At 41.2% G+C, this 10,962-nt stretch overlaps 1 protein-coding gene across 1 annotated transcript in view; it reads left to right on the top strand.

Annotated features, from left to right (window-relative positions):
• The window catches only part of usp15 (ubiquitin specific peptidase 15), a 28,661-nt gene that overhangs the window by 11,651 nt on the left and 6,048 nt on the right, over positions 1-10,962 (top strand). Inside the window, exons 7-19 of the mRNA XM_013908755.1 lie at positions 242-331; positions 4,031-4,210; positions 4,467-4,614; positions 4,761-4,934; positions 6,557-6,715; positions 6,845-7,069; positions 7,181-7,264; positions 8,110-8,204; positions 8,412-8,600; positions 8,718-8,836; positions 8,967-9,248; positions 9,433-9,503; positions 10,804-10,919. Coding sequence (XP_013764209.1) covers positions 242-331; positions 4,031-4,210; positions 4,467-4,614; positions 4,761-4,934; positions 6,557-6,715; positions 6,845-7,069; positions 7,181-7,264; positions 8,110-8,204; positions 8,412-8,600; positions 8,718-8,836; positions 8,967-9,248; positions 9,433-9,503; positions 10,804-10,919 — 1,932 coding nt within the window. The remainder of the gene's footprint in view (positions 1-241; positions 332-4,030; positions 4,211-4,466; positions 4,615-4,760; positions 4,935-6,556; positions 6,716-6,844; positions 7,070-7,180; positions 7,265-8,109; positions 8,205-8,411; positions 8,601-8,717; positions 8,837-8,966; positions 9,249-9,432; positions 9,504-10,803; positions 10,920-10,962) is intronic.

Raw genomic sequence — 10,962 nt, 5'->3', positions numbered from 1 at the left:
GTAAAATGATTGGCTAGAAGTGTATCACAGCTCAGGAAAATAAAGCACCGAAATGTGCGCTGCTTTTCGGTCTGGTTACTACCGTTTATGTCAGAACGCACCGGACACCGGTACCCATCCCTACTGACATATCACTCCGTTTATTTTGTTTCATCGCTGTTTAATTTGATCGGCACTCAGCTTTCTGGAACAGCTCCTTATTTTCCACTCTAATTCATGATCTATTCTTTATCTTTTGAAGGTCATCTGGTGCTTCCAATCTCTCTGCTTTGCCAAAGATCTCGCCTTCATCTCTCACAAACAATCATAACAGCAGCTTCAACAGCAGGAAGTAAGGCATAGTTGTGGGTTGAATAGCAGAGGGGTGGGTTTGGATGGGAACAGCCAGAGATGGAGCCTGATGTGCAGCCTGGAGTTCAGGACAGAACTTCACGCTGAAGTCGCCAGAATGCTGGAAGGAATTGGCTTAAAAATTTGTTGCTTTTAACTTATGTAAACTTTTTCTTGACTGTTTTATCAGTTCTGTTTAGACTCATTCCATAATTCCATTACTGAAGCTGTTTGTAGCTTCTCACTATGAAATTCATCTAACTCTGTTTTGTACAGGTCTATCTCTGGTTGTAATTTGGGTGTTCTAAATCTCCTGATGATGCATTTTCAGCTGTAAGAGCTGATAGAAAAGAGGGGGGAAGGGCGCTTGCGTTGGACTGATCTCTTAGAATTTCTTCAGTGACAGTAGACTCTCTTTCTATTAACAACAAAGCCTCTGGGTGCCTTACTCAGCTTCTGATTATATTACTCAAATTTGCAAATCTATTTTCCAATTGATGATGGCACTGGCTAGCTGTGGTTGCATGATTTGGGCTAATGTGGTGGTTATTTCATCTAGCAACATTCCACGAGGTTTTGCTTCTGTATGTTATTTGATTTAACACCAGACTACATCTAAATATGTCTTTCAGGAAAATTAAAAACTTAAACCTTGAACATTTGTTTAAATACAACACGACAGCATGCTGTCAGTCAGTTACTTTCAAGTTCATGTTCCTAGTAGATTAGCTGGTAATGTCAGAGGATTTTTCTCCTGTTCCCACATAATGTACAAGACCATAAAGTTTCCAGTAGGAATAACTGACTCTAGGGTTCAGTGATTGATAAGATTTATAAATCTGTAATGCAGACTAGACTTCCTATTTTAAATGTCTTTCTAATACCTGCAGCCTCTTTGTGGCTGATAGTCCTGAGGGGAGTCTGCATGTGGCCTCTTATTAAAACTATGCCCATATCCACAAACTTCACAGAGACTTGGACAGAATCTTTGCATTTGTTTGCTAAAACTGACATGACTGCTCATTTCATCAGTCTTCATTTCCTGAAGCATAGACCGCAGTTGCCAAAAACTGTCTGACTCATCAGGCAATTGAATTTGGGTGGAATCTGCTTTTTCATAACTTTGGATCTTCCTTTCTGCATTTAGTTAAAAAAAAAAATCAAAATAAATAAATGACATAAGTCAGCTTGCAATGCCATTGTAGCTAACCTGGGAAATGGCGCCAGAAATACTACTATGTTAAGCTGATTATGCTACAGCTACAGGGTACTACTGCCTGGTGGCTGTAGAATAATTAGCACTCCACCCTCCACATGCCAGGAGCATTGTCTTGTCATACCCATTCAAGCCAACCTGTAACTGAATGATTAGCTGTGCTAATGTTAGCCAAACAGAGCAGTTTCTTACATTTAGACTAGCCTTGTACCCTAAATTTAAATTCCAGCATATACTGCCCTCTTAAGTCTTTTTTTTTTTTGTGTAATGCTCTGCAATCTGTGACGGCAGTTTAACAGAAAGCAGTTTCTGTGCTTTTGACACAATGGAAAATTATAGTCTTGTTTTCTTTGTGTCCCAGTGTAAAATGCAACTTGGTTAACAAGTGACTGCATTACTCTCCAAAAAGAAATTCAGTTTATGCCCAGTCATGCAGCTCTACTGCTAGCCTACGTGTTGAGAATATTGAACTCTTGCCTAAATACATTGTTTGTTGTGTATTGTTTGACCCAGAGGCTCTCTCAGCCATGTCCAAAAGATACACATACACTCTGTGGGTGGAGCTTACTGCCTTTGCTGTCCAGTGGACACTGTTCACTGTTCCCTCCCTTCATGTAATGCGTGTGATTTACTGCATGCTGGAGTGTGTGTGTGTGTGTGTGTGTGTGTGTGTGTGTGTGTGTGTGCCTGCGCGTGGTAGATAATAGACATTGTGCATCACATTTCTCAGTACTGTTGAAATGCAGAAATGGTAGTCACAGGCTTGGCCACCTTAAAAATCAATATTGACAAAGAATGAAGGTGTTAAAATCAACCGAGCCTTTCTTTGAATTCGTAAAAGTATCACAATAAAATACTTTCTCAGACATTTTTTCAGCTCGCACGTCTGACTTGTACTTGAAGCATAGTTGCACATTTTTGCCACAGCCGATGCATCTTTTTCTGCACAGTCGATGGATTGTTGAATGCACAGAGTGGGTGACTTGGGGAAATTGGATCTTTACTCTCAGCAGCTCTCCTGTCCCTGATTCACTCTGGTAGCAGCGCTGTCATTTTTTCTCTCTCTGAATTATACATAGGGATTTTTTTTTTTTTTTAATTAATTTTTCCCCTTTCATATGAAGTGTACCCATATTACATAACCCTTGTCTTTTTGATTCTGTGGTTTCGGCCTGGTCGGTTTAGCCTCAGCAAGTGATGCTCTGCAACTGCATTAAGTGTCACCGTCCTGCGAGGTAGCGTCCCCTGATTCTGGCAGCCAGTCTCTGCTCCTCTCACACACTCACTCTCTCCCTCTGTGTCTTTTGATCCCTTTACCTCTCCTTTCCTCCGAGCTCATTGCGATGCACATGTTCTGCAGTCTGAGTGACCTTCAGAATACGTTTCATCTGTTCCCACTTCTCACCTTCTCATCGCCTGCCTGTACACACATACTGCCCCTGATGATTAAAAAACCACTTCTTTCTCTGGGTTGGAGTTTATTTATTTAGATCATCCCCTTTCAAACCTCTCATGGAGACAGCAATGACATATTAAAGAGGATGAAAGAAGGGTGTGTCAAAGTGTGATTTACTTAGTCCAGAGTGTCAGAGGTTGTGTTTTACCAGCAAAAGAAGGAAAAAAAGAGCAGGAATTTGTGCTAGTGTGCAGAGTAAAGTGAGAACAGTGATATATGCATGCTAGTGTGAGAAAATGGGATAAATTACGTGCTGGCATGATTGTGTTAATGTGTCTTTGTATGTATGTCTCGACTCCTCTCTGTAAATGTGAGTTGGTCCTGTGAATACTGCAGCCTCAGCTGGATGCAGTGGATCAGCTGCTTCCTCCATCCCCATCTCATTTCTCTTCTGTCATCCTCTCCCCCCTTGTACTGTCCGCCCCTCCCCCCCATTCTCTTTGCTTCTCCCGCCCTCCCTCTTTCTCTGTGCACCTCTACCTCCAGCAGCAGCAGTCTTGAGCATCCTTGCTGCTGCTGCTGTTGCTGCTGCTATAAATATCTGCTGGTAGCCGTAGAGCAGCAGAGAGCAGCAGGCAGGCCAGAGGGAGGAGCAGAGGACAGGACGGCATAGGACGGGGGGGGAAACGAATTGAAGCAGAGAGGATAATGAGATGACAGGCGATTGAGCCCGAACAAGAAGACTGGGAGAAATGAGGAGAGGGGAGCTGACCAGTTAACTCTAAGACAGACCAGAATGTGTGCTTTCGTGTGCACTGAATTGTACAGTTTTAAAGGTTGGCCTGTGCTGGACTTGGAATCAGATTCAGGCCTAAACTTCACCTGGACTATTCAAACTGCTTCTGGAGCTGGATTGGCTTGAACTGAGTTAAGACTAAGACTCAACAGTCAAAACTGGAGCCGGACCGTCCTTTCTGATCTCAGATACCCAAACTTTTCATACAAGGGACCCAAGAAAACCCCATCGAAGCTGCTGGCTGTCTAGTTTTGTGCGGACATGCAGGCCATCAAGGGCCGGGGTGGGGCTGAGATGTCATGCTCCTGTGTTGCTGGTGGTGCCTGAGGCCTGAGGCGGTGGAGCTGGATGGCAGGAGGGTCGACCACCGAGTGTTGAACTGCGAGGCAACTGCCTCCACCGCCATCGCAGCAGTTTCCCTTGACCAGTGGGAGCCAGAAACGGCCAACGCTGCTTTATCGAGCTCCCAGAGGTCTGCTGATTGCTGCAGCTGGGCAGGCCTATCTTAAGGCTCTTAATAATTGTCTAGGAAGCTGTAAAGAGAGGGGATGAAATAGTGAAGCTGTGTACCTTCTAGTCTTTGTAAAGTTTTGTTGTTTGTTAAAAACTTTAATTTGATTTAGTGTAGATGTTGTCTGTTAGTATTAGATTTCTCTGTTCATCAGTGTTCATGACTTTCCACAAACGACCCTGTTTAATCTCTCAATGTCTGTATGTTGATTGTACAGTGTGAAGAATTCGAGCTATAGTCTACCATCCTACCACCCTTACAGCAACAGTTATGACTACTCGGACCAGAGCAGGCAGAGCGAGCGCTCAGGCTTGTGTGGACTCTCAAACCTGGGCAACACCTGTTTCATGAACTCTGCTGTGCAGGTAATCTTTTCATGGAGCTCTTTAGAGTCTGGAACTATGCTAATTAGCACGCCAATGTTTACTCGAAATTCTACAGAGAAAACTTCAAAAAAAAAAAAATCCAGTTAATTTGAAAGATATTTTTCTCTCCTGTTTTTGCGTTTTAGTGTTTAAGCAATACCCCTCCGCTGACGGAGTACTTCCTCAAAGACAAGTACACAGATGAGCTGAATGAGGACAATCCACTGGGCATGAAGGGGGAGATTGCCAAAGCCTACGCGGAGCTTATTAAACAGCTGTGGTCAGGCAAATACAGCTACGTCACCCCGAGGCCTTTCAAGGTAATTCCTTGGAAAAAATATATTAAATGTGTGAAGGAACCTTCATCTTTGAATCTTCACATGTGTTAAAAAACTATTTTTGATCGATGTTGGACAGATGAAGGCTTGCATCAATCTGTAGGAGCTAATAATCTCATGATGGCACTCCCCAATGAAATGCATAAACAGACATGGACATTGTATGGCCGCCGGCCACATCCAGTCCATTGGTAGGCCCTGTGAGGTCGATGGGACATTAAAACATAGTTAAAAAATCATTTTTCTCTCTTTTAGCCACCAAATATTCCCCATAAGAGAATAGCTTTTTTTGTGTTTGTTGTTGTTTTTTTGTTTTTGTAGTTTGTGGGAAATGAAAATTTGTCACTTGCACTTTAATTTGAGTGTTTTATTAAGGTGAGTGTGTTTATCCTGAAATTTTGATGGTGCAAGTAAGCAAATGTGAATATTGATCAATGTCTATGAAAGATTTGAGTTTGCTAGCCTGGAAGCTGTCAACTAACAATTAAAAATATTGATCCAGAGTGAAGAATTTTAAACAACATTCATTTATTTACTGCAATTTGGATTGAGAAATACAAGAATTTGAGTAATGCAGAGTGGGAACAAACAATTGAGTTGATGTGCCCTCTGAGAAAAAGAAGTATTTGAGAATGTGCCCCTTTCCAGGTGAATTGTGACAAGATGGATCAAAGACTTTGTAGGAAACCTTGAACTTCAGTTGAAATCACAGCAGACAATTTTGAGTTTTTCTCCTTGGCTCTGGATGAGAGCTGCAACACAACAGAGTTATTATGTTTGTAAGTGAGATAACGAAAGACTTTGAGCTGGCAGCAGTGCACTCAGTGAAAGAGACAGACAGACAGGGATTTGTTCACTGTCGAAATTTGACAAGGACAAATGTCAGATTTAAGTTAAAGTGATTGAAAGTGGTACTTCTGCATTGTGTTAAACACCAGGAGCTGTTGTGTAAGCCAGTGCTGAAAATGAACCATGTTGTTGTTAATTAAAATAGTTTTCTAGTATAAACAGTTTTAATAACTTCATCAGAGTCGCAGACTTTCTACAGATAAGGAGACATGCTCAAAGATGTAAGTTCTCTTTGAATTGAAGTTTATCGAAATTGAAATTTGACGAAGTTTAACATCCAGGTACAGCTCCTCAGTTAGTCACATTTAGACCTCATATACACTAACCGTGACTTTAATGCACTTGTTCAGGCCCAAAACAGACTAGATTTTTCTCACTCAGATGAAGTAATTAATCTACAAGCAAAATAGAAACAGCACTTTGTATGAAGTTAAAGATTTTGAAATTGCTTCTGGGAATGTTGATTTAATAGTGATAAAATGTTGGTGTTTTTAACTATGCCTTTTTCATATTTTTATTAGCTAATTGCAACAGCTAGTCTTAATCTTATTTCTGAGCGTATAAAGGTTAAAACCATTTCAGTTTAAGACCTATGGGCTACAGAATAGAGAACATGGACATCTTATATTATTTTGAAAGAAACCGGTTACTCAGTGTGATGTATTATGATGAGGCCGACTTGATTTTGCTCCTCTACCCATGTGTTTTTTCCAAAAAGTATGTTTGTTTTTTTTCTCCCCTCCCCACTCATCCAGACCCAGGTGGGCCGCTTTGCTCCCCAGTTCTCGGGCTACCAGCAGCAGGACTCTCATGAGCTTCTGGCTTTCCTTTTGGATGGCCTACATGAGGACTTGAACCGCATCAGAAAGAAGCCCTACATTCAGCTCAAGGATGCAAATGGTCGGCCTGATAAGGTGAGACCAGCGGTTCATGAATGGATTGATAAAAGTAAAAAAAGAAAAAAAAGATTTATTTTATTTATTTAGTTACATTTTATTAAATTTTTGTGTATACCTGTTTTTTGTTTTTGTTTTTTATGCCAGGTTGTGGCAGAGGAGGCGTGGGAGAACCACATTAAGAGAAATGACTCCATTATTGTGGACATCTTCCACGGTCTTTTCAAGTCGACTCTGGTGTGTCCTGTGTGCTCGAAGGTCTCTGTGACCTTTGATCCTTTCTGCTACTTGACCCTGCCACTGCCCATGAAGAAGGAACGGACACTAGAAGTTTATTTAGTCAGACTGGACCCTCTGGCCAAACCCACACAGGTAACAAGCTGAGCACAGAGAGGGGAAAAAAATGACTACTGTAAGCAGTATCATGCCATTTCATGTATGAACAGCAGGCAGTAATCATGTTTTTGTTTTTTTTCCCCTCAGTACAAACTAACTGTGCCGAAAGTGGGCTACATTTCTGACCTGTGTACCTCCCTGTCCAACCTGTCAGGCGTGCCTGCTGAAAAGGTAGAATATTTAGCATCAGCCTGCGCAGGAATCCTGCCTCTGTTATCATGTTGTAATGCTGACATCTACTTTTTAATAGACGTTGTCCTCTGAGCTACAGAAGCTAGTGAGGGGAAATGTTGCATATTTTTCAGATAAAGGGAGAGGTGAGGAACAGGGACACAAAGGATAACTAGAGACCAAGGGAACTGGAATTCAATATGTATGAACCTGCTATTATGCTGTTACAGTACATGTTGCACAGACAGAATAGCAAAGCTGCCACACTAATCAGTGTGGTCTTTATTTTCTTGTAGGTCTGTTTTAGGTTATTCATTTTTTTTCCCTACATGACTTCTCTCTGTGTGGTTCGTCAAGGTCACAAAGTGAGATAACACGCAAGGGAAATGAGTCAAATGAGTCAAAAATCACATTGTATTTCCTCCATATAGGCTTAATTAAGCCTGGTCTTTCAGATCCGGGTTGCATTTACAGCAGTGTATCCTACTGTCACTCAAAGCCTGCGCCATCCTGAAGTACTAGTAAAACAAACCCCAGAAACAGGGCTTTGGAAGTATCCCTAGTTCCTGCAGTGCAGATACAAAAGAAAGGTGCTTTTTTTTTTTTTTGCAGAGGTTGAGAGGACTATGAAAGAATTTAAACTATGAAAAAGATCATTTCAAATACAGGCTGGTTAATTAAGTTCTAAAAAGTTTTTTCTCATGATTTGAAGTTATGTTGCCCGTCATCTTAAGCTCGTTTTACCAATCTACTAAATGGCTTTTTAAGATGTGTTGGCAGATTAATTTAATTGCTGGCCATAATTAGGATTCTCAGCACTGACTCTCCCGTCTCTTATCCTTCAGATGATTGTAACTGACATCTATAACCACCGTTTCCACCGGATCTTCGCCACCAATGAAAACCTCAGCAGCATTATGGAGAGAGATGATATTTATGTGTGAGTGTCAGATATGAGCAGCTGACAGACAACACGTCTGCAGATTATGTAGATATAACAAACTGCAGGCATGTGCCATTTTCAAAAACGTAGGTTTTTTGTTTTGTTTTTTTTACACTAGGATGCTGAGTTTCACTTTTCATTGGTTTGTCGACATCTTGCTTAACCAGCGTGACTCTAAAGGATTCACCACATGTCTCTCTGCAGCTTTGAGGTGGCGGTGAACAGAGTGGAGGACACAGACCACGTAGTGATCCCAGTGCACTTGAGAGAAAAGTACAAGCAGTCAGGATATAACCACACGAGCACGCCGCTGTTTGGACAACCCTTCCTCATCGCCGTCCCCAGAACCCTCAGTGAAGACAAGCTCTACAACATGCTGCTCCAGCGCCTCTGGTAAGTCAGCAAAAATCGACAGGCTCTTTTTGCAGATAATCAACGCTGTGAAATTTAGAAGTAGAAAATAAAAACAAAAACTTGTGCTTGGAATAAAAAGTGGTTTTGTGTTTGCAGTCGGTTTGTGCGATCTTCTGTAGAGGAAGAAGAGGACGACTGTGAAGAGACACAGCCATCTAAACAACACACTGTTAATGGTAATGCCACTAATGGACTGTTGGAGGAGGGGTCACCGAGTAAGTGCACCAACACAGTTTTCTTGTAAAGTTCTGACCTTTTGAAATGCCTTTTTTTTTTTTTTTTTTTTTTTTTTTTAAAGTGTGCTGCTTAGTGTTTGCTGTTAAAAGCTCTACTGCCGTCTTTCAGGTGAGATGGAGACCGATGAGCAGGACGACGAGTCCAGCCAGGATCAGGAGCTGCCCTCTGAAAACGACAACAGCCAGTCGGAGGACTCTGTCGGTGGGGACAATGAGCTTGAGAACGGTGTGGTCGGCCCACAGAATTCCACCAAAGGCCAGCAGACGTCCGGACACAGCAGGAAGAGACTTTTTACATTCCAGTTCAATAACATGGGAAAAACTGACTTCTCACTCATCAAGGAGGACACCAGGCAGATCCGCTTTGACGAGGGACACCTCCGACTTAGTGGTAGGAAGTGGGCTTTACTGTTTTTGTTTTAGCATCATTGAAATGGCAAATAGAAAAGTTATTTTTTTTTTTTTTTTTTTTTGGTTTTCCTCGATCATGTAATCACAGCATTAATCAATAATTGAAGTCATTTTAACTGCTGTAAATATTACAGCATATTTACGTTCTGCCCATCTTTTTACAGACCGCTCTTATCTCTCCTTGGACTGGGAACCAGAAATCAAGAAGAAGTATTTTGACGAGACTGTTGTTGAGGTAAAACTGATGTCGGGAGCTGCGACATTGTCTGTTTTCACCGTGTAACTGTTGTAGTGCAGCAAGACGCTGAGCAGTGTGGAACATAATCATGTTGTGATAACTGCACAGAGAAGAGCAGCAGGAAACCGAGGTGACTATTCCAAATGTCTTCTAATCAAGAGCCCACAGGTTTGAAACTCTAGATCTACTCACTAGATGATGCCGTGAATAAGCGCATCTAAGTATTAAAGTAATCTGTAAATATTACCTCTTACTCCACGCATTTTAATCTGAGGGAAAGGAACTGAGTAGGGATGGCTACGATAACTTTGTATTAAACAGTGCCAGGGCTAAATTTATTTAACGGTAATTATGTAATGGTATGGACAAGCTCCAGCGCCATCATTTCTGCTCTTGCTGCTGGAGAAATTGAAATGGTCTATTTTCTACTTGTTACTCCAAAATCAATCTGGAAAACTATTGGCCAGTGTTTTGGGGCTCACAGTGTAACTGGTGAACACCTGGTCCAAACCATTCTCTCCTGTTCACTAGTTAATGTTTTTAAATGCAGATTTTATTAATTTTTTTATTTGCTTTTCAGGTTGCATTTGGGTACATTCAATCTCTGATTCTGCGTTTACTTACTGTTTACCTACATCCGGTCAAACCCTCCTTATATGCTCCTGTCTAAAGAACTTGGACTACAAACTGAAAGCAAACTGTTTTCACTGCCAGAAAGAGTCTTATTGTCTGTATGGAGTTAACCTATACTACTAGTAATGATAGTAGAAAGGACACTTCACCAGTCTGTGATGGCACTTTCATGTAAGGGTTCAAACATAACCAATGTGTCTTAACTTTGCACAGTTTGCACAGCTTTTGACAGCCTAGCTTGCAGTTCATCTCTAGTTGCTCCACATATGTGATGCAACCAAGAGTCTACAGATTTACAAGTTGTTGTTTTTGTTGTTGTAATTGTGCTATGTAATTGTAATGTGTTTTAGGATTATGATGATTAGGATTATTAGATAATGGTGTGAAACAGTGTTTATAACAGTTTAATTTATATTACATGTACATGAATTCTTTTTGGTTTTTCTCTTAAAACCTAGTAAAATATTAATTAATATTATAGTTGAAGTACCTTAAGCAGTACTGTTGAGATTAACAGTTGAGGTCTTGACAACACTTATCTCTAACTGTACTTTTAAACGGCTTCTTTCAAAGTTAAATGTTCTCTTTTAATTCATGTCATTTCAGACAACTAATTCAGAACTGTTTTACTCTAACAACTATATGCTCGTGTCTCTGGGAGCAGGACTGTGACAAGCACGAGAGCATGGAGTACAAACCTCAAAAAAAGGCTTTCTTCAAGCTGAAGGACTGCATCGAACTGTTCACCACAAAGGAAAAACTGGGGGCAGAGGACCCTTGGTGAGAAGCAGTGAAAACAATTCAAAACACTAGTTGCTGACGT

Source organism: Pundamilia nyererei, unplaced genomic scaffold (genome assembly GCF_000239375.1).
Source record: "Pundamilia nyererei isolate P.nyererei 1_Seehausen unplaced genomic scaffold, PunNye1.0 scaffold00014, whole genome shotgun sequence".
In the NCBI taxonomy this organism is placed as follows: domain Eukaryota; kingdom Metazoa; phylum Chordata; class Actinopteri; order Cichliformes; family Cichlidae; genus Pundamilia; species Pundamilia nyererei.
The sequence above is the reverse complement of the archived record's forward strand: the minus strand, read 5'-3'. Positions and strand labels throughout refer to the sequence as shown.